This window comes from Patella vulgata, chromosome 2 (genome assembly GCF_932274485.2).
Source record: "Patella vulgata chromosome 2, xgPatVulg1.2, whole genome shotgun sequence".
Classification (NCBI taxonomy): domain Eukaryota; kingdom Metazoa; phylum Mollusca; class Gastropoda; family Patellidae; genus Patella; species Patella vulgata.
In genome coordinates this window covers 71,522,378-71,550,370 of record NC_065880.2, presented here as the reverse complement: position 1 = coordinate 71,550,370, position 27,993 = coordinate 71,522,378, and the positions used below count along the sequence as shown (strand labels likewise).

General features: G+C 34.2%; 2 protein-coding genes across 6 annotated transcripts; one reads left to right on the top strand and one right to left on the bottom strand.

Moving 5' to 3' along the window:
* Positions 1-181: 181 nt before the first annotated feature.
* LOC126811738 (GATOR complex protein NPRL3) lies at positions 182-9,444 on the bottom strand. Its single transcript, XM_050537607.2, has 14 exons — positions 9,241-9,444; positions 7,711-7,765; positions 7,357-7,389; positions 7,019-7,196; positions 6,324-6,477; positions 5,892-5,967; positions 5,633-5,744; positions 4,964-4,998; positions 4,426-4,582; positions 3,565-3,671; positions 3,012-3,138; positions 1,957-2,170; positions 925-1,063; positions 182-335 (listed from the first exon to the last, which is right to left on the bottom strand). The coding sequence occupies exons 1-14, from the start codon at positions 9,344-9,346 to the stop codon at positions 182-184; spliced, it is 1,647 nt and encodes a 548-aa protein (XP_050393564.1). The 5' UTR covers positions 9,347-9,444.
* Positions 9,445-9,472: 28 nt separating this feature from the next.
* LOC126811736 (phosphatidylinositol N-acetylglucosaminyltransferase subunit Q) lies at positions 9,473-24,424 on the top strand. Of its 5 annotated transcripts, none has more exons than XM_050537604.2 (10): positions 9,473-9,513; positions 12,733-13,322; positions 14,333-14,458; positions 14,696-14,816; positions 15,044-15,170; positions 19,599-19,752; positions 20,518-20,710; positions 21,658-21,772; positions 21,978-22,051; positions 22,836-24,424. In XM_050537604.2, exons 2-10 carry the CDS (start codon positions 12,754-12,756, stop codon positions 22,992-22,994), a joined length of 1,638 nt encoding a protein of 545 aa, XP_050393561.1. In that variant the 5' UTR covers positions 9,473-9,513; positions 12,733-12,753; the 3' UTR covers positions 22,995-24,424. The 5 variants fall into 5 exon arrangements, with proteins under 5 accessions (XP_050393561.1, XP_050393560.1, XP_050393562.1 ...); XM_050537603.2 differs by lacking the exon at positions 9,473-9,513 and adding an exon at positions 9,676-9,736; XM_050537605.2 differs by lacking the exon at positions 9,473-9,513 and adding an exon at positions 9,763-9,826.
* The last annotated feature ends 3,569 nt before the right edge of the window (positions 24,425-27,993 follow it).

Genomic DNA, 27,993 nt, shown 5'->3' with positions numbered 1-27,993 from the left:
GAAATATTTGTATAAATGTGGCTTGGACATCATTTTGAAGATCACGATATAGACCACAGAATTAAATGTTGAATACAGTGGGGATACTCTGTTGATACGGACACATGATGTATAGTGAAACACTAAGACACATAAGCCCTGGTACGAACTGCATAATAAATAAAGCTGTATAATTCATTTGTCATGTAAAAAATGTTGTAGCAGGATCTTGGTGGGAATAAACCACTAGAATGTCCTTAAACTTGTCCAGTAACGTGGTAATTTGTGATCTAGATATATTCTCATAAAACATTATTTCTTCTATGTGACATTTTCCATTAAAATAAGGACACAGTCTGAAATAGATATAGAAGATATATTAGCCACACCTAACTATTTAGTCTATAAATATATAAAAAGTTAAAATATGTACCTTTTTTACGATTGTTACAATATTTTAATTTAAAATATCAGAGCTTGGAGGGAACTATGGTGCCTCAGTGAGTAGGCACTAACTCACTAACCAGGACAAAGGTCTGACAAGGAACATCGTCTAGTTGTTCAGATGGGACAATAAAAAGGGTTCCTATGCACATGTTGACATGTTACATAAAAGACCCAATGACAGTTTGAGTAGGCCGTCTGGGCAAAATTTCCATCACAGCACACTACCATTTTCTTCGGTGGATTAGGCACATGCATAGATAAGGTGCAGGGCAAGTTTGGCAGAGGTGTTCCAGGAGAAAATAAAAGTACATGGTTTAGGCACACACTTCTAGTGCCATACCATATGTTTCTCAAATCCACCCGCGAGCTCCAGTAACTGGATTAAACTCTATATAATAGTGCAACTAAATTATAACTATTTTTATAAACTTCGACAACTAAAGATATATGTGTGGGTGAGACTACCAGTAATTTTAAGTAGATTTTGTATAAACTAACTTTAAAAAGAATTTTAAATCTTCAACATTTTTGGCAGCAGGTAAACTTTTAATGGCTTTTAAAACATCACTATTCATCTGTGCTACAATCGGTTCATGGTTGTCGAGTTGTACACCGCCAAAACTTTCATCACTGTTCACTAATTAAAATAAAGGGAAAAAAAAGATACAATAAAATGTATCACAAGGTCCTGAATGGAAATTCTGGTTGGTCGTTCTTGCAGCTGAAGTAAGCAGCTTCAGATGTTTCTTGTATAACACAACATAATGTATGTCACTTTTCTGGATAACTTTTATTTCGGAGAATTTAGGGATTGGTTCTGGAGCCCATAAAATTCATTTCCAGTTGATTATAAACAGAATTTTAGCCTGAGATAAAAATATATTTACACCCACCTCCATAAATTTTTGTACCTTCCTGGGACCACCCCCATTCACTACTTTTGAAAGAGTTGTAGCCCTCAGGGCTTGAAGTTTAAGCTTAATTTAAAACAACTGGACTAAATTTATAACAATAAAATTCTGGTTCTGTAAAATACTTCTGAGAAGCTTTCATATATTAACAGCATTGATTATGGAGCCGACAAATGGACATAATTATATTGTTTTTATGACCAGCCCAGGTGTTGGGAGAGAGAGAGAGTGGAGAGAAGAGAGATGTTTCAATAATTCACTTACACATAGGGGTGTTTAGCAGTAGGTGGAAACCAGAGGACCCAGAGAAAACCCATGAGGGTGGACAGATGACTCCACACCTTGTCAAGTACCAGTGGGGAATCGACACCATGTCACTTGATTGAATGACAGACCTTATGGTTTCATGCCCCCCCCCACCTTGACAAAGGTTTAAGTTAATTAAGAATTAGGTATTTCCAAATACCGTAAATAATCTGGATTGAAAAATAATCTACTAGATACCTAACACAAGGTACACATTTATAGATACACAATTATTGGAATTATGTGTATCCATAAAACTGTACCTTGTCATATGTCCAATTACTAAATGCCAATTAAACAAGTTACTAGATACCTGAAGCTAAATCTGATAAACTATGAGTTCTAGTTAGATGATTATCATCTAATAAAACACTAAAGATATCTTCCTCTATAACTTGTGGTGTATCAGTCTGTTTATCTGGATCTATATCATATTTATATTTAGGTGCTATAATAGATATATATTTATGTAATTGCATCAATAATTGATGCTGTAATAACCATATCACCATCTTTACACTTTGTGCCTGGAATAAATAAATAATTTAATTAACTTACTGATTGGTAAAAGTGTAGGAACAGACCAGAACAAGCGGTTGCCATGCAATATACCCCCATATTTTTCATGAGATGGACAGAGAACAAGCTAAAATTGTGATTTTTGTACAATCAGGGGCCACAATTCATAAAGTTAAGGTCCGATACATGCCAATCATGCCAATATCGACAGGATCAGAGATCTTTGGGATATAAACCTATATTTAAAGTTTCGTCAAAATCAGATAAAAATTGTGACCTGTAGAGTGTCCATGAACAAAATGTGAATGGATGGACAGGGGTGATGACAATATACGTCCCTCTGAAAATTTGGACGTATAAACAATCCATAATAAATACTGAATACTAGGTGACATTTGCATTTGACAGAAGATACTTTTTTTTAAAGAAAAGCAGGATGAGAAATTAAATGATATGGTGTTTATTGTTCTTCTTTTCTACACCAACTGGGCTAATGGAAATGGGGATATGTCATGCATGCATGTGAAAGAACCCTTGACTGTTAAAATTGGATGAAGAGTAGGTGGAAACTCTGCTCTCTGGACAGAGTTATCCTCATAGCACACGGCATGGCAGCTCCCTGTTTGCATTAGCCCACTTGGTGCAGAAATAGAGAAAAATTAAACACCATATCATTTCATTTCTCATCCTGCTTTTTTTTAAAAAAGTATATTTGACAGATCTTTCACAAGACTTTGGTTTTTTGTTCCATCCAAGTGATAAGGAAAATCATCAAACAACACTACAGCTGCACAATCATAATGTTAATTGAATCTAAACCTTTTTCTGTAAACTTAATATTATACAAACCTGTTTGTAACGATGTTCAAATATGTTGCCATCTCGTAATTGTTTGGGTAGAGAAAATTCAGCCAACTCAACATGAAGATTCTTACCAGGAAACTCATCAACAAATATCTGTACTAGATTGGAATTCCTAAAAATCACATCACCATTAATTAATAATTTTAATGGGGAATACACATCAATTTGATGTTATTTCATACAGTGAGATCAAGCATATTCATTATACACAGGTGTGCATATTTTGAGGTCTTCCCTCAGCCATGAGTGACAATTACTGAAATACAGTATAGATTTCTCTCAATTCCATGATCAGTGATAGAATTTTGGGCTACAAAGCGTGCGCCAACTGAATAAGAAAATACATTACCCAACCACAACTGTTGAAACACGTTCGCTGTGTTTATTTACATAACGATTCTATTGACATTACTTCAGTTATTGGGACTGATAGACCTGAGTCACTTAATTGCATTCCTATCAATTAAAAACTCTCGGGACGACAAACGATTACCCCCCCACAGGTGAATCTGTAATGAGTTAGTTCTTTTTTACTTACACATATATATTTGCATGTGGTGATATGATATAAGTGTTGGTTTCACATAGTGGATAAATTATTATAGCTTTTGCCCAATAAATTAGATGACAAACTAACTGAAAGACCTGAAATTTGGTAGAAAAGTTAATTTTAATGACAATTTTAAATCATATTCATTACTTTGTAGCCACAGATAAATTTCACATAATAAAACACAATACCGGTACTTGTATGGAACTGGAAATCACAATACCTTTATGAAACTCAAACCCAGGAATCTTAAGAGGCTGATTATTATAGTTGCCCGATGTTGTATGAAAAAGTTGATTGATAAAACAGTGAATCAGCCATTATAAATCCTAAATCAACATCAACCTCCTTTCTACAATCCGTTGATTATTATTTGTTGATTAAGAAGTCAACTTGTCAGCTAATCCTTAAAATTTATTTAAACATTTATGTCAAGGTTTAGGGTCTAATAGTGACCATGAATGTCCTACGCTTGAAATGAAATGTATCAATTGTCGGTGTTTGACACTCAACTGATGTTCTACACAATAAACAACATAGTCTCTCAAACTACATTCGACGCTGGTTAAATGAACAATTAGTCTGGTTCTATTATCGTTCATATTAGTTAATAATCACTACTGTTTGTAAACACCAAATTCGGAACATGAAAATGTGTAGGTTTTTTTACTGTTCATAGAAAATATAATATAACTTATTAGCATTTAATGCGTTTTAGTTACATGTTTCACCCTATTATCAATAACGTACACCAGCTTTTGGTTGTTAGTTGATTTCTGTCATGCATTGGGCAAGGTTACTATCTTGAGTGAGTCCAACAGTTTAATTCTGTAAAATAAAAGATTGTACCTGTGAAAGACTTAGATCAGCATCTAAGGCAATGGTTTGTATATTTTTAAGGGGACTGGTTGCCTTTACTAATCTAGTTAATGCTGGAGTACTATCCATTGGTAATGAATCTAATAATGCTTGTTCATCTACAGTTAACAATACACCATGGTATGGCCTGTAATTTAATAAATTAAAATAAATAGGATAGTGAGATCTTTTAGCACATCAAGCCAATGGCCAAAAGGGCTTATGTCATCAATTATGTCATCAAGACTTCTTCAATTTCTTCTTTACATCCACTGAAAATATTACATCCAATTTTTACAATTCAGTATTATAGCTGGTGTCTGATAGGTGGTGGCGATCTAATTTAATTTTCCACAATCTTCTTCTGAAGAACAACTATTCAGAAATGACACTAGGAAATAAAGATTTTTTCATACTGGGGTAGAAACATTTGAGTTTCAGGTACTATTTGAAAGGTAACATAGAAATGTTTTTGATCCATTGCCTAATATATGAAAAGTAACCTAGTTGACAGTATAAAGTATATTACCTTAAACCAGAAATACACTTCTCTATAGCACTAAACTGAAATAATATAAAAATATAGAGATTATACTGGACTATTCATGCAAATCATATAATTTGGCCATACCATATGATTTCTTGTTCTTCAGTCTTGTGGTTAGGTGTTCTTTTTAAAAACTATAAAATTTGGAGTCAAGAATTTTGAGAAGAGCAATCAAATGTTTATTTTCAAAAATATTTTTGCGTAACTGATTATGAACAATTAAACTTTATTACGGTGTGATCTTTGAATTCCAGTAAATTTTTCTCTTCTTTTATTGAACAACATAAATGGCATTACTAATACATGCTGATCATGGGTCTGAGAGAAAGTGCAGCATAACTACCCATACATGACAGTACTAAACATAGTAATGACAAACCAACCAAAACTTCTTAAAGATGCATTATGTAAGAGCTAAATCTGTGTATTGAAGGGCTGGCTTCATATATTATCTATATTATCACTTTTATTCACATGACAAGCTTATGATCAACTATTAATTGGATTAGATCATATCAAATATTGACTGAAATTTTCATTATATTCATTGTTCATTATCTATTTTGAAACTATAAAAGCTCTTTATCTAAATCTTACATCATAAATCTTTAAGTGAAAGGCAAAGTTTGATATTAATATAAAAGTACCTACATCACATTTAGAAGACGAGGAAGGTAGAAAATCATTGTATATTGTTGGTAAACAAACATTGATCTCTATCCAGTTATTTAAATACATTCGAACGACACCAGTAGAACATAAACTGTAAATAGAAATTGACAAAGAATGATTGAAATTGTACATGTTAATCCCAAAATGACATAGTTTGTGTTAAGTAGATGTTAAGCTCTGTTTCTCTCTCTATCACTCTGTCTGATATATGAACAATCAAAATAATACTCTACTTTACCTGTCAAACACTTGTTTTAATTCATTTGCCAGTTGACTTTTTTGAAGAATCAGTTTATAAGGTGATTCCAAACAATCTGTTAAAAATAATAAAATCAAAGTTTTTAACAGCTTAATCAATTTATTTCGATGGTCGATTAAAGCAGAAATATTGTCATAAATTTATAATAACAACCATATCTAGTCTTTGTATGGAGTTAAAACACACTATATTCTGGTCATCTACAACTTTAATGAATCTCAAAAAGTGCTGTGGCAATATTTCTTTATATAGCCCAAAATTTGTGTGCACAAGTAAAACATGAGTGCATGTGCAGAGCTGCGAGGAAACAGTGGTTGGGAGCCATACTAATACCAGCCATGTTGAAAGCTGAGTTTTATTGAAGTCCTAGTGTTCTAACGGCTATTTCATGCTACTATTATAATAAATTACCTTCTGTGCGTGCGGCCATTTCATCATGTAATGCCATCATAACTTTAGCTTGCACTGATAAATAATTACATCGTCTTTCTTCATGTTGTATTGCTACTGTCAGTTGTTTACATATAATGTGGAATCTGTCTATAATAAATTTCTCTAAATTTGCCTGAAATTAAACAACAAAAAATATTCTTTGTATTGAACTGTTCAGACTGATTGGAATCACACTGTGGGCTTTTATTTACACTATTCCTGCCACCACCACCTCGCCCCATTTGGATACCAAAATCATTTGCAGGGAAAGCAACTGTCTGAGAAAACTTCTCGAACATAACCATACAAATAAAAATTGCCTCTTATCTATCTCAAAATGCCCAATGAATTCTGTTGCCGAGACATTAAACACCATTCAATTCCATTTCATAATTCGTAATTGATTTCAAAACCCCATTCTGATCCTGATACAATAAACTACCAGTCTGGGGCCATTACATTGTCAATGTAAAATAATTACATTACCATTACCTTATAAATGTAATCATTACAATTACTTTCTCAATTCCAGTAATGTAATTAATTAATTACCATTACCCATTTCAGTGAAAGTAATTAATTATCATTACCCATTATTTTATGACAAAAACTTAAACCTTTTTATATTAAAATTAAAAAAACCACTTATTTTTCTGCCATAAACTACAGCCTACCTTTAGAGCAAAAACTACATTTACTGTTATAATTCTGTGTCCTGTTTGTTTTGGTAAAGTCTCATGTAGTAGGACGGGGAATCCAATAAATCTGATATCGTCTATTTTAAGATCAAAATTTTGGTAACACAGTGTTGATTTTGGTGCCAACAAACTGGCTAATAAAGTGTTGCTGAATCTGAAATTCATAAAGAACAATTTAAGAACTTTACATTTTCATGTTCTTTGATACTAGGTACTCAATACACAATGTTACAGTTTAAAAACAATGAATAACAAAATTTTATATCATGGATTCTTAAATTTAATCAGTGCTAGTATTAGAATTTAGTCTCTACCTGCATTTCTCAGTTCCAATCTTTTCATCACATCTGCAAGAAAAACAAATCATTTATTTATTTACTTACTTATTATTCTAAGGAACAGATACATACATGCATGACCACCCCCGCCCCCCCAAAAAAAAGATGGAAATGAAATATGAAAATAGTACACATCTTTGGATTAGGATATAGCACTCATTTTGATATTTTAGCATGTTAACTGTAAACTTGTTTATTGTTTAAAGCTGTATTGTCTATACTGTATTCGCGAACATCGTACTGTGTCTTCTACTTTTTGGGTGAGCAGTTTGAACAAAATTCTTGGAAATATGCAAAATCTTTAGATCAAATTGATGTACCCGTACTAACCTTTGGCTTTGAATATCTTCAGCAATCTTTACTGCATATGGATTTCTGTTAACAGCTGTAATGATACAAAATACAACCTGGTCAAACATGTAGAGCAGAGAACGTAACAAATAATATTCTACCAAGCCTTGTTTTTTTTTTTTTTTTAAAAACTGCTGGAAGGTGAGGCATATAAGCCTACTCTGACAAAGTTTTGGCAGATAAAGTATCAGTTCTTGGATTTGGTACGGTGCATGTGAAATATCACATTGGGTAATAATGAATATACATCAAAATATTAATACACCATTGTGGCACAGAGATATATCTAATCGCCAATGTAATTTAAAAAAAAAATAATTGAAAGCCTAATCACCTTTTAATAACAATTTGATTAAATTATAGGTCAATATGCAGGCAAAATTAAGTTTTAAGTCAAGCCTGACGGTACATAGTAGTTCTTTTTTAAACAGTTTCTGAACAGATGAAGTCCTCTGACAGTTCCTGCACCTTCTTTTTGACATTATTGGCAATAAGTCTTCATGGTAGAACTATTAAAAATTATGTCAGATGTGGTGAGAAATGATTTCTTAATTTTGGCAAAAAAAGAAGAATTCCGGTAAAAGTAGCTAAGTCTCTAACTCAATATCATCAAAAATCTTCGACATTGAAAACACAAATTATTTGTCAATTCAAATCAACATTGGTCTTGTTATCTTACAGGGAAAAGATGGGCTTCTGATATCCAATATTCAAGACAAAATAAACATTTTACCATTGGTACATGAATCGTGTACCATAATGCGTTTCAGCGCCATTTGGAACAAGGGACTCAAAGAACAGGGCTAGACATATTCCATAAGTCATGTCAAATGGTGACGCTATATTCTTATCTGGAGAGCATGCGCAATAAATACCATCGGAGTAGACTGGAAAAACCAGACGCTAAATATTGTCATTCACATGAGACTTCTGGCATATGTCGCCGAACATAACTGATTAGAAATTACAGTAAAAACAGAAACGATTGAATGTAAATCAGTTTATATACATTCATATTACATTTTCATATACGTTGCGACCCATTTTTGTCAATTTCTAGGTACTAAATATTAGCGATTTAGCTCCTTTAAAAATAGAACTTAGAAGGCACAGATTCCAAAATCGCCTTAGATTATAGAACTGAGGTTGGGTAGCATTATTTTCATCAATTTCATATTGCTTGCTAATATGAGCAGACAGGAACGGTGAGAGGACTTAGTTCTCCAGCAGAAATCATTCCGAAAGGAACTAGTGCATTAATTAGTAATATAACCCCAGCGCCCCCCCCCCCCCCGAAACAAACCCAAGAAAATATCAGGGGATATCATGTCAATCAAAACAGAGGTTTTGTATGTGTACTGTTCATAGAACCGTTCCTTTTTTATATTTATAAGTAGGCCTAGTAGTAAGGTGTGCCTGGTTTGATAAATATATCAGGTCTATAGCTCAGTCGCTGTGCCTGTGGTTTATCGGTAGGCCTACTCGAAATAAAAGAGAGTAAAGTTTCACCTTTGCTTGATTTTCTGTCCTTGTCATCTGATTCAAATGGATATCTAAATAGAAGTCTCTCCCCTCTTGTTCCTGATGTAACCAGTAAAATTTCAAGGGGATCCATACAGATAATTATGGTGTATTATTTATAAGTTTAATGTTCTTCGAGGCCTACACCAAGTTTAGTCGACTGCTTGTTCAAGGGAAGATAACCCCTACGGTTTTAATTTGGACAAGGACTCGAATTTATGAAACACGTGAAACTTATATAGACTATTATTTTGCTGATAGGTAATGGTAAATTGAGAGAAATGTATTGAATAGACTAAAATGACCCATAGTAAACATTACTGATCAACAAAGGGTATCTATATTCGACATAATCAAATTAATAAAGATCATTAAGATGTGTCTGCCAAGTTAGCATTTTACACTGTATTCAATAAAGGGGGACCACTCTAGAGGAAATGTCAGCGGGTGGAAATGTGTGAATTTTTTTTTTATTATAGTTTAGGTAATTATGTGGGTATAGCGCCGTTATGGGGATGAATATGTCATTGAAATTCATTGATTCTGTTTATTACTACCAAGGAACGTGTTAAGTGTACGAAATTGCAATAGCGATTATTAGTCTTCAAATCTGACTGAAGTGCATGATCGAAACTCGATTTTCTCTAGTTCAGCTCTAGTACAGACGCTGAGACTACAGCCAGTACAGGGCGAGTGTAATGAGACCTAAATTCTGAGCTGAACTAGATTCTCTCCTGAGTCCTAGTGACTGTGATTTGTGAAACTGGACTGGTTTTCCGAAACCTTCAAAAAATTTTAAACGATCTCCGGCTGATAAGAGGCCGTAATTTGTGGCAAATTATAGGTCTATTCCGCTTTTAAATACATGTATATGTTCACTTTTAAATCAATATCATTACATCCCAAGTCAAAAATGAGGGACACTGCATGGAGTTTATAGAAGTGAAATGGGGTTTAACGTCCTACTGTTATGCTCTGCTCTGCTCTGATTGGGCTATGAGGGACATTTTGCCTGGACAGCAGCACTACAACTGTCAAATGATCTTTTTATGTGAACGCCAATTATAAGTTTGTAGTTTGGATATTCAAGAGAAATAATTAAAAGCTATGCTCCTGTCCGGAATCAAACCCACCACTCCAACTCCAAGCATAATATCAATAATAGTGTATATTTACAATGCGCAAATTTATGCATGCTCAAAGCGTGACATCTTTCACTATTTACACAACAGTATATTCGGTCAAGTACAACAGTATTCACATTTAAACAGATGAGTCTTTAATCTCGATTTGAATGATTTCAGTGAAGAGGTGGAATTCCATAGATTTCGAGCACTGAACCGGAAAGATTTATATCCAAAAGTTGGAAGGTTAAAGTTGGGAACTTCTATTAAATGCTGGTCTTGGGATCTTGGTTAGACTAGTTCCATTGAGATATCTATATACATGGCAAAGAATTTTGTCGTGGATTCTCGAATGGACAGGTAGCCAGTGAAGATCTTTTAACAATGATTGGTTATGTACTTGTTTTGAAGCAAGACTATCCTGGCAGCAGTATTTTGAATAATTTGCAGTTTTGAAATTAAGTTGTGATTTAGACCACTCAAGTCTAGAAGTAGAAAAGACTAGTCATCTAACGAGTATGTGAGCAGAGTCTTTTGTAAGGAGATGTCTGATATTGCCATTAGCTCTCAAATGAAGGTAATATATCTTGTACAAGTGATTGACATGTTTTTCCATTGTTAGATTGGAATCTAACAATATGCCAAGATTTGTTACACTAACTTGTATATCAGAGTCTGCAATGGTCACTATGGATGAATCAATTTTCTGTAGGTTCTTTTTCGTACCAACTTCGGTCTTGTCACCGTTTAATTTGAACATACTTGATGTCATCCAAGACTTGATTTCCTGAGTATATGATGATGTTACTTGGAATGAGTTACTATATTGAGTTGGTGTGAATGAATCAACAATCTGGGTGATATCCGCATATGAATGGTGGGAGAGTTGATGATGTTTAATAATGGATGCAACTTGACTGGTGCATAACACAAAAAAGCAGGACCTAATGCAGAGCCTTGAGGTACACCACAGGCTAATGTGGTGGTTGTTTCTGATAACTAATTAGCAATAAGTAGAGACTGAGTGCGTCCATGTAGGTATGATTTTGCCTCCGATGCCACACCTGGCTGACAGGTTATCAAAGAGTTTGTGGTGGAAGAACCACAGCATTTTTAAATTTGTTAGGGAAAACACCACTAGCTAAACTGTTATTAATCAGACGAGTGAAAAAAGGGGATAAGTTGGTTAAGAATTGTGAAAACCAGGGAAGTTGGGATTGGATCTGACAAGCATGTTGTGAGTTTTGATGACTTGATTAGCTCCTGCACCTCCTTCTCACTCAAGGGTGTGAAGTTGGTTAATTCCTGACCATCAAATGTGTCAGTTGGTACATCATAACTTGCAGGAATGTTTGAGATTAGTCCAATTCAAATTGTCTCAATCTTTTCAACAAAAAAATTGTTGAATTCATTGGCAAGAATGGATTGGCTGTCAGTGTTAGGCAGTATAAGTTCAGATTTGGAACCAGGAAGAGCTTTCAAGAATCTGGGGTTTTTTTGTGGATCATTAGTGCAGTCCTTTATATATATGTATGACAGTGCAATCGTTTAGCATCACAGATCACTTTCAATGTCTTGCTTTTGGCTTGGCGGTGAATATCTAAGCGCGTTTTATGCCATTTCCGTTCCACATGCTGACGTTGGCGTTTGGATTAAAGGACTGTCTTGTTATATCATGGAGCTCTGCTCCGTAGAATTACAGTTTTTGTGACGGCAGGAGCATGTCTATCAACTTGGACATTGACATTAGACATTGAATCATGTACAAGGTTTGAATTTGACAAATCTGTTGTAAGTGCATCCCAATCAATGCTTTTAATATTCTTACAGACTATAGTCTTTCGGACAGTTTTGGACCTAGAAAGATTAAGAGCTATTGTGATATAGTAGTGGTCGGATATCTATCTGTCTTCTAGTTCTACATACATTTCCTGGATCAGAGAGGAGTCTGATGGTGTCAAAACCCAGTCAAGAATATTTCCTGATTTATGGGTGGATTGCTTTACATGTTGTTAATAGCTCTTATTATCCAGAAATGACACAAATTGTTTGACCTCGAGTTTGTCCTCGAGTTTGTCCACTCTACTGAGTGAGCCAAAGGGAATTTCCTGTGACCAAGTTGGTTGGAAGTATATTTAAAATTGAAACGCCACAGGACAGAACAATCTAGGCATCCCCAGATATTTGAACAATCACAAAGCACCATTTACATCCCTGCTACATATTCATTGTATATTTTTGTTGACAAAAATTAAGGATTTCCTTTACTGTGGATCAGATCAAAAGGTAGTCTATATTATGCTGTAGTGCCATCTAGTCTTCCTTTCTACACAGGCTGCCGGTTTTATAATTTCAGGTCCTATACAGAGTCTATGGTATGGAGTCTATATGGACAGTATTTATAGCAGGCATTAGACCAAATAGAAAAAGGGAAACAGGATTTCTTTTTGGAACAATAAACCAGGAGAACAAATCAGTTTGTGTGCTTGAGGTTAATCAAAATGAACATTGTGATAATGAATTACAACTTATTGGAAAACAGCAATCCTTTTGCCACCAAAATCTAGACAAGCAAGAAGATGTTTGGGTGATCATTTCTGTCAGTGATTTTGATTTGGTTGATTGTAGTGTTTATGTGAAAAGTGAGAGGATGAAATGTACATGCGTTTTGTATAATCCCCAAGAATTTCAGGAATCTTACCTCTTTTTGGAAAAAGCCCATGCAGGAGGTCAACAAAATGTAGAAGATATTTTGTCAGGAAACATCCAACAATCTGTGATAGAAGATGTGTGTCACTCACTGAAATTCACTAGCTCTCCAAAAAAGCAAATATTTGACTATAGTTTAAATTTTGTATTTAAGATAGTTCAGATCATTCTGCGATACCTTGGTATTATTGCTTTATCAGAATTTCTAGTGAATTGTTCACAGATATTATACAAAAGGTGAGATTTTTTTCTAAAATTAATGTAGGCCCTACTTTTATACGATACAAGCTATTGAATATGGCTGATGTTTCAAAAGTAGATGGTCCAATGTAACTTTTAATGTAATTTAGCTTTGAATAGATTTATTGTTTAAATGGCATTTAGTAATTGAACTGGAATATACAGGTCACAATTCTATGGAATGCAATTACTGCTTATTACTGAGCGACCTTTTGACTAGGCTTCTCTAGTCATCATTGCTTGATAATTACTAGAGAAGCCTAGTCAAACGGCCGCTCAGTCATAAGCAGTAATTGTATTCCATAGAGGGGGGTTGGATGGCTGTATGGTTAGCACATGCTCGCTGTATCATAAAGTCTGTCATTGAGTCAACTGGTGTGGTTTCAAATCCACTGTTGTACGTGACAAGGAGTAGGTTCGCCTGTCCAACCTCGCGCGTTTTCTCTGGGTACTCCGGTTTCCTCCCACTGCCAAAGACCCCTACGCGCAAGCCAATTATTGAAATAAAATTAAAAACCATATATAAGTCCCGAAATGACCTAGTTTGTGTCGAGTGGACGTTAAACCCCATTTCTCTCTCTCTCTCTAATAATTGTATTCCATAGAATGTGACCTGTATATTTGAATGGATTTGAAGAGAATTGGAGTATGGTTATTTTGAAAATTATTTGATACCTGTGTACGTAAAACATCAGATTATGGGGATCCTCGATTGGATGTTTCAGAACTGGATTTTCACAATCCCAAATATCGTGACAATTTGTAGTACAATGCATGTGTCGACTGCATAAGAAAATATCTCAACCAACCATGCATGACAGCTGAAACATATTGGTTGTATTTAATTATGTCAGGATTCTACTCACACCACTGCAGATGTCAGGACCGACAGAACTGTGACAGGACTGAATTCCACGCCAGTTGATTGCAATTTCTTCAATTCGGGGCGATTGGGACTGACAGTGTAGTATCCCCATAGATTTAGTAATATGTAATACATTTTTCAGAATGGCTGTCAGCCTAGCTCAAGGACATATCATGTGTCCATCCTTTTTATCCCAGATGAAAAGAAGAGCTGATGTTTTTCTAACTATATCAGAATACCACAAACAGACTCCAATCATGAAATTAAGGTGCAGTATTTGTATTTATCCAATGCCCCTGTTTATATAGTTTACAAATACATGTATGAAATTTGTCTAATTCTCCCCAAAATGATACAAACACTAACTTATTTTTTTGTTTGTTGTTCAATGTATGTATATATATATTATTGCGTCCAAGAACAATAAGTTTTTATAATTATCAAAGATCAGTCAATTTCTGCTTGCAACTGTTACATAGAAGTAATTTTTAGTCTTTCTATATAGGTATCAAAATCGAATATGGAGCCAGATAGTAGATTGTCTATTAGGGATTTTGTTGCTAATGCTGTTATGGCAATTTGATTTGCATAATAAATTGGTTAATTTTACTCTACAGTGGACTCATGTAAGTAAAATATGAAACAAATTATAATTTCATAGTTGCAATGATAATTTAAAAAATGAGAGTAGTATATGCAAACTTTAGCATACAGATTCTGATTGACAACCATCTTAAGTGTCCCTCTTTAATTTAAAAAAAAAAATAATAAATAGCTACAGGTACATTTACTAGTAAATAGTATTTTATATCAGTTCTAAGAGATTTTAATAGTTTTAAGTTTATTATTTTAGGATATAGCTGGGAAATTAACGGATTTAATTCACCGGTTAATGGGAGCACCTGCTGGTTTAAAGTTAAATGTACAATTAACTCAGTTGATGGGTCAATTCTTTCTTTACCATATTGATCTGTGGACAGGTAGGAGTGATTTAAATAAATATTTAATTGTTCTAATGGTCAAATTGTATCAGTGACAATCTGACAAAAACTATACCTGAAAGTGAAAGTTCTGTGGTCATTGTAACAACAGAGCATTTCATTCCTGGACTTAAAGATTTGTTTTAGCCAGGGCTCACACTTCAGTCAATTTTTCACATAATTTCTTAATCTCAGATTAGCAAGACACTTTTTTCAAAGCACATGACAATTTTCATCATTACATACCATACTGTAATTACAATTTATAAATCTAAATCAAGTTTTAAGTGTTTTTGACTGTGTTCTAATGTCAAATGCTTTCAAATATCCTTTTTTATGGTATGTCTGTTGACTGACAGGTAAGTTCATAAGTCGGCAGAAACTTGCCAATACATGGGACGCCAGAAACCAATCTGAACGACAGACTCACCCTACCTGCAGAGAAGTGACTCTGACACAGTGAATAGCCATGATATCCATATGACGTTATCTAAACGTCACAGGTCATTAGGTCACATCAACAAACAAATGTAAACACCATCATTATGATCATTATCAACATTACAAGACACAATGTTACATTGTAAACAATAGCCTTCTTGCAGCCTTTAGGACTGTATAATCCGTACAGAACGTCTTATCGCTCTGCCAATGATTTTTCACAAAAATAGCATCATCTACAACTCTAGATTTGACGTCGGCATATTGGCACTATTTTGTGCTTCGGTCGTGTCTATTTCAGATATACACAATCAATTCTGTTAATGTTTTTAGCGTGGGGATTGACTAAAAGTTAATTTATTTCAGTTCTAAACAAAAATTTAAAACGTTAACGCAATTTTAAAAAAATATCCAAATTCTGGCTGGGATTACTGAGCAAAATGGCCATTCACTGTATACGTGCGAAAAAAAAGCCAGCTACCATTTAATTTTCGTACGTTAGTTACGTACGGCCAGAAACTAGAGTTCATGCTTTGAGCTCAAGGGCGTATATGTATTTAAGAATGAGTTTGCGAGAGAATCATGCAAAATTTAAAAAAAAACGGCACAAGCGGGGTCGGGCGATTTTGACCAAACTTTGCAGATTTGGTCATTGGGTACCCCGTATACCCCACATGAAATATGAGGGTCACCAACTTTGTAGTTACGGAGAACCAGCTATGGCCATTTTAGAGTTAAAAAAAAGTCATTTTTTTGAAAAAAAATCCCTAAATTCAAATATTTCCCATACATTGTCTATTGATTTGGGTTTTTTTTTAATTATTTTTTTTATGAATGATCATGTGTACTACTTCAATATATATGACTATTAAATTTTTCCGAAACCATTTGAGGCTATGAGGAATTTATTTTGATACGTAGTTTTTGCTATATGCTAAAACATATAAATTTCATGATGCTATATCTCACCCACTGCGGGGCTGGGGATAATTCTATTAATAATGGAAGTTGAGGACTACTAATACTAATATTTGGTTTTGACAAAATGACTGGCACGGATTTCTTTCATATTAAATTTGATGGTCGAACTTGAAGAAAATGACTTCATTTTTGACATCATTTTTCCAATAAAATCATTCATTGCCTGGATTATTAGGCCTGATAATGCCCCATGCAACCGCCTTCCAGCAACTCTGTGTAGGGCCGGTACAGATGATTCGGGAGTTCCACAAGGATCAGTCCTTGGACCTGTCCTTTCTGTAATGTATACTAAGAATTTGGGACAACTAATCGATAATCATGGTTTCTAGGACGACATTCTTATGCAGATGATACACAGCTGATCGCTAGTTATTCCCTTTTAAAAACTGTTTCATTCCCTAATTATTCTGACATCAAATTGTGTACACATGACATTAAAGATAGGATGACAAGAAATGTGTTGAAATTAAATTTAATTGAATTAAGTAAATCAGAATATATTTTATGTGGTCAAAATACACATCTGAAAAATACAAGTTCAAATGATGTGGTTGTACGAGATGCAATATTTTTACCATGAGACACTGTGAAGAGGTTAGGTGTCCTCTTGGTGTCCTCTGTTATCTTTGGTCCAGGAACTTTATTAGACAGGAAGCAGCTGCTACACTTATATGTTATTTGGTATTCCCAAGGATTGACCACTGTAACAGCTTGTTAGTAGAAACATCTAGTGCCAATATTAAAACTAATCAACTTGTAGAAAATACCGCAGCTCGAATTCTTACCAGATCATCAAAACACTCTCATATTACTCTTGTTCTGAAATCAATCTATTGGCTGCCAATCATCTTCAAAAGTCTGTCTTTGACGCATCAGTATGTGAATCATTCACAGTGAATGGCTTAGCTCAAATATACTTATCTAACTTTATGCACATACAGGTTCCCTCGAGTAACCTCCGGCCGAACACACATTCATCAGTTTTGTTGTTCAAGGTGAAAATTAATATCATTTGGATGCGGATCGTGCTCAGTGAAAGCGCCTTAACTGCGTAACAATCTTCCAGAGATCATTAAATCCTCTCAAACCCTTTCTTGTTTTACAGCAAGACTTATCAAGATTAATTAAATAAATTTAATTGTATGCGCAGTGAACACGCTTCTGTACATGGAGTACATGCGCTATATAAATGTACATATTAATATTATTATTATTATTATTCGTCAGGCCCAAGTTAGATTTGCACTCCAGCATCCAAGATGGCAGATGAAATCAGCTGTTCAATTTCCCGTCTTTTGCACAAATAAAATGCTGTTTAGTAGCCAGTTATCCGAAATAAACTATAATAGCATATTCCTGAAGCAATAGCCAGAGAAATGCCGCTCTGGCCATTGCTGGATTGACTTCTGATACTTATGTTTTTGGGGGTCTTCCCTAAAACTTTGGACAGTGATTTAAGGTATTAAAAACGGTGAAAGTATTGTTCGTCTCCAAACAGTATAGTTTACATTGTAGCCATGTTGATAGCATCGTTTGTCACACAATTAGTTTTTCTGCAATATTCTGTTATGCACTGGTTAATTGGGCATAATAAATTTATGTTATGTTAACATATTTGAAACTCTGTTTAAACCAGAATGATATTGTTACGAAGTTAGGTATTGGTTGTTAATCGGACTATTGACGAGTCATAATTTGGAACAGAAATTTGCTTTCATTACGGCAGTGTTGAGTGGGATTAGGTCTAATCAAAGTAAACACTGTGGTGAGTATGCTAAAATAGTGACCTTACGCTCATATACAATTAGTTTTTTGTCTTTTTGAAATATCGCTTGATTCGTTTGTCAAGTATAAACAGATGTATATGACTAGTACACTATTTAGTTTTTACAATTTGCTGTTCAAAAATTCATCATCCTTCCACTAGATCATGAGGTTATATTGCCGAATTAATAAAATGTTGACAAATAGTCTAGAGAGATTAATTGTATTTACCAAGAGCAGCTCTTTTGGCATTTACAGTAAATTAAGCTTTTCAAACTTCATCGTTTGAAAATTTTAACGGTGTAATTGTGAGCTCAGTTTTCGTGATTAGATACTTATTGGATAGATAGACAGATAGATAAATTTTAACGGTGTAATTGTGAGCTCAGTTTTCGTGATTAGATACTTATTGGATAGATAGATAGATAGATTGATAGTAATAAGTATTTGTAGTTTTGATAATGGAACATGAAAGTATATAATCTGCGTTAATATTTATTTGTTTATTTCTATTTTTATTATGGCTTGCTCTTAATGGAACTGGAAACCACGTTAATTTGGTTTCAGGTGCCATGTTACGCTTTTCAGTGTGTTAATAAAGCGGTTTATTTTTCTTCATTTTTGTTGAAAATCGTTATTTTTGTACAAAAATGGAAATTATTTACTACTAAACGGGTCGAGTGCCACCCAATTTTTTTCTTGATCTTAATACTATAGACCATTGCCTTTTCAGTCAGCATTCCAAAAAAATACTTAAACCCGCAGTGGGTGAGATATAGATAGAATAAAATGACATACCTAAATTGAGCTATTTTGGTACCTTGCAGCAATAAGTCCCTATACCAAAAACCGCGCCATGAAAATCCATCAAACTTTCAGAATGTAAACTCACTAACCATATCTGCTACGCTATAAAGTTTCATTAATCTACTCGCCATAGTTTAGTTGTACGGAATAATTGAAAAGTGGCCTGAAAATGATGATTTTTTGGCTTTTTTCAGTCTTAAAATTTCAAATTTTTTTCTACGCTCTAAAAATGGCTCGATTTATCTAAAATTGTGGCAGTGGGGTTTGGAGGGGTTACCCATCATACATAAAAAAAAATGGTGAAAATCGGTCACCCACCATGTGCCGGTCCCCACTTGGTTCTCTTGCAAACACATTCTTAATTACTAAGACTTTGACAATAATAAAACCTTGTAATTAAAAGAAGTAATGCAATTTTTTTTTTGTAAATTTTAGGTTATGTTGCATTAGTACAACCAATCTTATCATCATTAGTATATTTATCTATCCCAATCAGTATACTAGGATTATCATTTCAACTTAGTCTTCTACAAGATATAGTGTCTATGTTAACCTTACATATTTACTGTTTCTATGTTTATGCTGCAAGGTATATATATACATATTTTTATCTATCTCATTTATGTAAACATTCTCGAACTAGGGCTAATGAGCTGGCTGTATATTTTAAACAAAGCACTGTTAATTTAACCCATTTCATTAAAACATAACCTTGTAATCTAGATTACTTTTTTTTTAAAAAAAAAACACTTGTAATTCAGATTATTTATCGATTACATTAAAACATGACCCTGTAATCCAGATTACATATTGATTAGATTTTTAACCATGTTATCTAGATTACTTATCAATTACATTCTGTTTATTGATAAAAAAAATTAAAAAAAAACCTTTTAATTTTTGTTTCTAAGAAGTAGTACATCTAGTTTTATACGGCCACATTGAAAATTAATGTGGTTGTATAATGCTGTCGCGTCAATCCGTCGTCCACAATTGCTTGTTAACGCTCTAGTTAAAATTCATACACAGTGTTTGAGGCCATGAGCCGAAGAAGCCTATTGGTTTGCAATGATTTCCGATAATTACTCCCAGAAGTATGGCCCTTGATCACTTTGAAAAATCTTGTTAACACTCTTGAGGCTAAAGTTAATATCTGATTGCTTCCATAGTTATAGCCCTTGATATAAAATGTTTTGTATACTAAACGTTACTGTAGGGCAGAACTATTAGAATCCAAACATATTCTAATGATTTCTGATAATTATTTAATGAGTTGTTACTCTTAGTCAGATTTAAGTGTTTTGTAAATCTGTTCATTACTGGTAAAATTTTAAACATGTAATTAAACTTTCAGAATATACAGTATGGAGATATCGGCTGTTGCTGCTTTATGGAGATTATTTCGTGGTAAAAAATGGAATATTTTACGTGAAAGGGTTGACTCTGCTTCCTATGATGTTGATCAGCTATTTTTTGGAACGCTAATACTGACCATATTAGTTTTCTTACTACCAACAATTATATTATATTACCTTGTATTCCTCACAGTGAGTTGTTTATTCCTTATAATATTTGCATACATGTACCCCCATGGTTGTATACTGTCTTGGGAAGCCACAGTGGCTAAATGAGTAAGATGTTGGCTCGCTAGGTCCCATGTTTGATCCCTGCGTTGGTCGAGAAAGTTTATCAGGATTTTCCGGTGTAGTTCCCCCTTGTCAGTGGTGCTGGATAGAGGGCCTGGAAATGGACAATGTATAGTCGTTTGGCGTGCACATAAAAGATCCTTTGATAGTTGGAATTTGATATAAGAATAGGCAGTAGTGCCACTGTCCGGGCAAAATTTCCCACATAGCACACTGTATGGTTAACTATTAGCCCAGTTGGAGCAGAACAGTAGGACATTAAACCCCAATTCATTTCATTTCTGTATACCATATCCATCTTGTCCCCAGGGGACTTGTCCCCAGGAACACATTCCAACGGACCTGATACATCACAATTCACACTTCTCTATTTTAAACAGTGTATTGCGGAATATATCTATTCAACTCTATATCGTATCTGCCCATATTATATTCCTTATATACAGAAAAGGGCAGTTAGGTGGTAAAGTGGTGCTTTAGGTCATTGAGTTAAATGGCGTGGTTTGGATCTCAAACTTAGGATCACCTTGTGGGTTTTCTCCAGGTCTTCCGGTTTGGTAATCTCTGACTGCCAAATACCCCAGCCCTGCTACAAATTAATGAAATACAATTGATTTAAACTATATATTTTTTAGCATATACAATACAATACTTATGTCATACCCGGTATGAAATATTGTTTATACATTGAAATACAATCAGACCTTAGTTAGTCCCTAAATGATCTAGTCTGTGATTGGATGTCAAACACTATATCGCTCTCTGTCTCTATATACATGTATATGCTGAAATTGCTTGAGTCTGTGAAATAGAAATATATATTTTGTTTCTATACTTTATGATTTTAGTTGAGATTTATAGTATTGACTATCCAAGGTATTTTATCTTTGTGTGTCCAGAAATTAAATACAGTACAAATTTATACTATAGTAGCATGGATATTCAAGTCTAACTCAATATCAGGTAAGTTTTACAGAAGTCTTTTTTCTATTCCCTTACATGGGAGGTAACTCTTTTTTCCTAAGGAAGACAGCAAAAGAAATAACATTGTAAATACAATCTTTCTTTCTAAAAATAATTACTTTAAACGAGACAATTCAAATTAATGTAGAAAAAATTGTTTTAATGGTTTATTCATTATTATTAAACTTTGTCTTTTATTATTTAGGGAGTGTTATATTTAATGTTGTACCATGCAGAAGTCGTCAACAAAGTGAATATTGTCTCCTTCTATCAATGGAGGTGAACCAAGTTACTATTATTGTTTCTTTATTTCACCCTTACACATGTATTGTAACAGTATACAGATGAGATCCCTTGTAGATAACCCTGTAAAAACATTGCCCTGGTGACTTATTCAAGTAAACTTAAACTAAATTATTTTAATAATGCATCTTTTTCATTGGTCAGAAGCTCAAATTTGTGCTATGATTTTAGTGCTGAGCCAGTGAACCATCAGTATTCGTTAAAATATTATTAGTTTAAGTTTTCATGAATACGGCCCTGGCAATCTGTGTTGGCTTTAAAATAGAATACTAATCTTCTTCTGTGTCTACAATTAACTCCACTTGAGAACAGACACTAAAAAGTTGACTGACATTTTAATTCCTAAATCGACGATTTTAGTTGAATACACTATGTATACTTCGAAAATTGTAAGAAATATTATTCAGGTTCCATTTAATAAAATTGAGAAGGTATATTTAGCCTTTGTGTGCATGACCGATGTGAAACGTATTAAAACAGGATTACAAAAAAAGTACACTAATTTTGGGATATGGTTGCCATTCATGTCCGAGATCTATTCTTGAAGGAGATAGCACACTGTGTGCAGAATGTCTGGAATACCAATCCCCCAAGAGCATCTGTAAATAAACATTTTAAGAATACATGTTAAAGACAGCTGTAATTAGAATATGATTGTACCAGAAAACATTGTAAAAGAAATACATTTTGGGAGGCCGGATATCTGTTGTTGCCTTTCTTGAAAAACATTATTATTATTATTAAACATTTTATTTTTTAGACTGCTCAGCTGCCCCTGAAAACAATATTTGAAATTACAAAACAAGATGAATTTTCTGAAGACAGTACCTGTAGCTTGTCTTTAATATTCTCTAAAGTATTAAATGGAAAACTTTTGTTTCCATGGAATAGTTCCAGTTTAAAAGAAAAACAGGAATAAAAGTATATATACAAAGTGAGCAGAATGTTTAAGAGGGAAGACCAAAATGAAATTAACAGGATTATAAAGCTCCAAATGAAAGAGTAGACGAAGAAAATGCCAAATTTTATTAATTAACAACAAAAAAATAATCAGAATTGTGTTTTAATTAGTCAATGATTGCTTTCAGAACTCAATGGAAATGGTGTTTAACGCATTACTTTCCTCACCGATTGGGTTAAAAAAGACAGGAAAACACTTTAGATCACACAGTCTGTCATTGAGTTAAGTGACGTTTTTTCATTTCCCCACTTGTGGTGACAAGGAGTATGGTCGCCTGTCCACACATTTGGGTTTCCTGCCACTGCTAAAGACCCCTACTTGAAAGCAAATTATTGAAATGAAATTGAACCATATGTTTTTAAGACATTTATTCTGATAAATTGGGTTTTTACTTGTCATTATTATAGACAATCATAATCTCTTTTTTGTTTGTGTGTGGGGGGTATAACATGTAAAATTTATTATAGTCACTGACTAAGGTTTACATGCAGGACTTTTATAAATTTACAACTATTATCTTAGTGTCAAACAAATTATTGTTATCTACAAACACCTAAAATCTGATTTTCACATTTTTTTTAAAAATTTATATATTATTAATTTTACATATTATTATATTTAAAACTGCTTATTAAAGTTTTTATTATTATTAAAGTCCCCATGCCCATTTTGGTCGTATATGAATCACTTGTAAACTACAATATTGTGAAAGATGAATCTCTGATAGGAATATCAGTCCAAAAACGGTCCAGTTCTTTTCAGGAGTTACAAAGATATGTGGAATTGAAATTTCATCCATCTATGTAATTAGCCCTTGGGCATTTTATTGTCCACGAAAATTTATTGGTTGGCCTTTTTTAAACCCGATTGAATCCAAGTGGGGACATTATCTAGCTTTAGAATTTTGATTTTGTTTTCTTAATTAAATAATCAGTCTGTCTGCATAATATCATGGAGTAAGTTGTTAGAAATTGTATATTTTAGCGAAATGCAAAGGGTGCATCATTACTTTAATATCTTTACCCATACCAACCCAGAATTGAATATCCGTTGACCATTATATCATTAAGGTTGTCGAATCTGAGTGGATGCCAGCCCACGTTTGAATAATTCCTAGTAAATACATCGAAATGAATAGGTTACAAACAGCTGTTAAAATAAAGATGGGCATATAAAGCCTTACATATAACTTTCATTTGATTATTGGTTTCCAATTTCCACAAAATTTAATAGACGGTGTAGCCACCCGAAACAGGGCGAGAGTATTCTTGCCACGGTTGCCAAGAGTAATTCACCACATACGAACCATTACAATAGAATTCTTTATATTTAACTTCGTTGAAATCGGCTTGGTTATATACCAGTCGGGTGTCGAATGTCTTTGTGAATGTCCTAAAATAATAGATTAACTATAAACATACTAATGGAAAACAACTACTGATATATTTAGGCGACGTTTCGAAGAGTATTCTCTCAACGTTTTAAGCTTGAAAACGTTGAGAGAATACTCTTCGAAACGTCACCTAAATATATCAGTAGCTGTTTTCCATTAGTATGTTTATAGTTAATTTATCTAACCAGTTACTAAATGCCACTTAAAGAATACTAAAATAATAGGTTTATTGTTTAAATCGATTGACCAATAATCGATCACCACCCGGATGGCACTACTCATAAAAGTAGAATAGAATTTCGAAAACTAAATACAGGATAATGTGTTGCTTGTATAAATTTAAAATATGTATTTGATCGATAGTATTCCGACCTTGTTCCATCCATTATTTCGATAATCATCTCGCGAAAGAAAACCTTGCCATACACACATATACCATTCACTTTAAAAGAGTATTGTAAATGGAGGGAGTTATGGTGACTGAGTGAGTAAGGCGCTGGTTCAGTAACCAGGTTTGCTCCCGCTTTTGTTCGAGAAAGCCCCTCGGGTATTTAACGGTGTGATGTAGGATGATTGGCGGAGGTGGGGGGGGGGGGGGGTCCAAGTACACGTTGGCGTTCACGTAAATGAAACTTGACACCGCTGTCCGGACAAGATTCCAATCATAGCCCATTTTATGACGTATACCTGTCTTCATGATCGAATGGTATGATTGCATTTATGAATAACAAAATATATTTGAAGAATGTAATCATTTTAAAGCATTACCAGAATTTTTTAAAATAAAATTCCTAATGACAGGAACTCTCGTTCGTTCTGACAACGTTAGAAAAATACCATTAACTGTGGAAGCAAGCAATTATTTCAAATCAGTTGACTTCTTACGTTGAAAGTTTAACAAGCCAATTTTAAACAACCAATAAGAAGTTCAAAGCAATTGTGGATTTTAACCAGGGAGCTGATAACATGTAATTATTGGGATATTTATGGAATTAATCATTAGAAAGGCATTAACATCATTTGCTTCTGTTTTAAAGTACCCTTTTCACGGCCGAGCGTTATTGGAATTTGAAGGCACCGGGGTCTTTTTCGCCTGATTTTTTGTGTGGCTTTTTTATCCGCAAGATCTCGCATGAATTCTAATTTTACGTCAGAGTAACTGCTCTGCACGCAACACGCTGTGAGTTTGTTCCAACTGTAATCGACAATTTTCGTTAGATTGGAATGAAACTTGAACCCAATTCATATATTTTTCGCGGTATTATTTCCCTTAGTTTAGTCTATCCCTCTAGAACTAGCTATCCGAAACCCGTACACAACCGGGCGCACGTTGTTTTCAAACTATCAGAATTTATAGTCAGTTTCATCCAATATATTTATACACTCACTTTGAAATTTGGTCGTATATTGTCGTCACCCCTAACAGGCTAAATTATTATCCGATAATTACTGCCAGAGTTATAACCCTTGACCACTTTGAAAAATGTTGCGGCCGCTCCATAGACAAAAGCTATCATCCGATTCACTTTAAATTTATACACATTAATTGTTTAAGATCTTGAGACGAAGAATTCTATTGATTTTCAACATTTACACAGCAATGCTGACTTGTTCAAATGCATCATTGCATATGTGTGTATGTTATAGTAAATTTACTATGCATTCGCGTGAGTTTTTAAGTAAGGTGTATAAATATCAAGGGGTAATATGGAATGTTATCCCAATTATGTCCATTCGGTTTTGGTATTCCGTAATGGACGGTCTTAGGAGAAGACGATAATTCCCCTACCAGCTAAGTCGTGCGCTAATGGCTATACAATGTATAATGATAAATTAGTCCAGGGCGCCGGAACTACGAGGCTATCATGGGTTCAAATACCCGCCCACCCCCAAAACTGTCCTTTTAAAACTTTTTTCGTACATACCAGCAATGAGATTGTCTGACCATCCTCGCTGATTTTAACAATTGATGTGTTCGAGCATTGGTTGTTTAGATAAATGGAAGGTCCCATCTCGTGCTCGTCTCCGGTTAGTGAGCTTCTGTTCATAAAAATCGTATGGACGAAGTAGATGTTTATAAGGTAGTTATTGAGTTCCTTGCTATATCTCGGCACCAATAAATAATTTATGTCATGAAAAGATTTTATATTTTTGAATATATCCGATGAAATTATGTAACAGAATTTGAGATTTGTGTTCGACATATGCTACATCGAACTGAACCGATTCGGTTATTGATTCTAGTGATCTGAGTTGTATTTTGACTGTAGCTTGCCAGAAGATGTCAGATTTCATCATTTCTGCACCCGATTTTCGCAAATTTTCCCGGGGAGAACATTAGCAGCCTAAGCTTATTATACCCCCCCCTCCCTTTCGGATATTAACTTAAAGTAAAATATTCTTTCTAGATCACCCGAAGTCAGTTCTTATTTCTCTATGACCAGAACATCGAGGGTTCGGATTGTTGTGAAAATTTAAGTCACATCTTCCGCAAATTGTCAACGGCTAGTATACCGTTATTTGTTATGGCGAAGCCAAGCTTAGAATTAGGTGAAGGGGTAATTGATTTAATTTTATTGATCTTTTATCCCGTGACTATACTTACTGTTTGGTAACGTCCACTCGACACAAACAAGGTCATTTCGGGACTAACACACTATTCAATATTACATGTATTTCAGTAATTCGTTTACGAGTAGCGGTCTTTCGCTATATGGGGGGAGAAAATCGGAAAAACACAGGCGACCCTACCCCTTGCCACGTACAAGCGGGGAATCGAAACTACGCCACTTTGACTCAATGAGAGACCTTACGATTATTGATGATTAATCAGGTATAAGTATTGTATGTCGGAATTTTGGGAATCCTCGACTAACTTTACACATTCTTAAAACGGGATTAATTGATCGGAGACGTTTTAAAAATGATACGTGGTGACAGCATGTAGGCCTACTCCATTTTGGGTCGGAATGTTAACGGTGCACTTCGTAAGATTTGTCAATTTTCAGAATGCGTTATCTTCAACACATCATTATCGTTAAAAGCGAAGTCTTGGTCATATGAAACCAAAATGGTTATGATAAATAAACACGTACTTGACGTACTGCCGAAAGTGACCTAAAAAAAAATGAGAAATACGAGTTCTTGGCCCAAATCCGCCTTGCTAACACTGAAGTGATAGACACTCACAAGAGAAAACTTTCTTTTTGTGTGTGTGTATAGGCCTACACAAATAAGATGATTTGAAGAATCAATTCAAATTCGCGGACAGATAATCGTCAACACAGTGCCGATATATAACATATAACCCGTATTTATTGATTTATTCGAGAACCAGCAAACGATAGATAACTGGTCGGTGTTATGTCAAAATGAGGCTGTTCGATTTACTTGTCTGCTTTGATATGCATTTTGGTCTGTCTGTATACCTGGCTGATAGTAGCTGATAGCGAACTTCTAGACTGAATTGATAATGAACATGTTATGTACGTCGACACAATAAAAATCTCAACGTCGCGATCGAGTTTGCCAGACACTGTGACCTACTTAAATAAATAATAATGA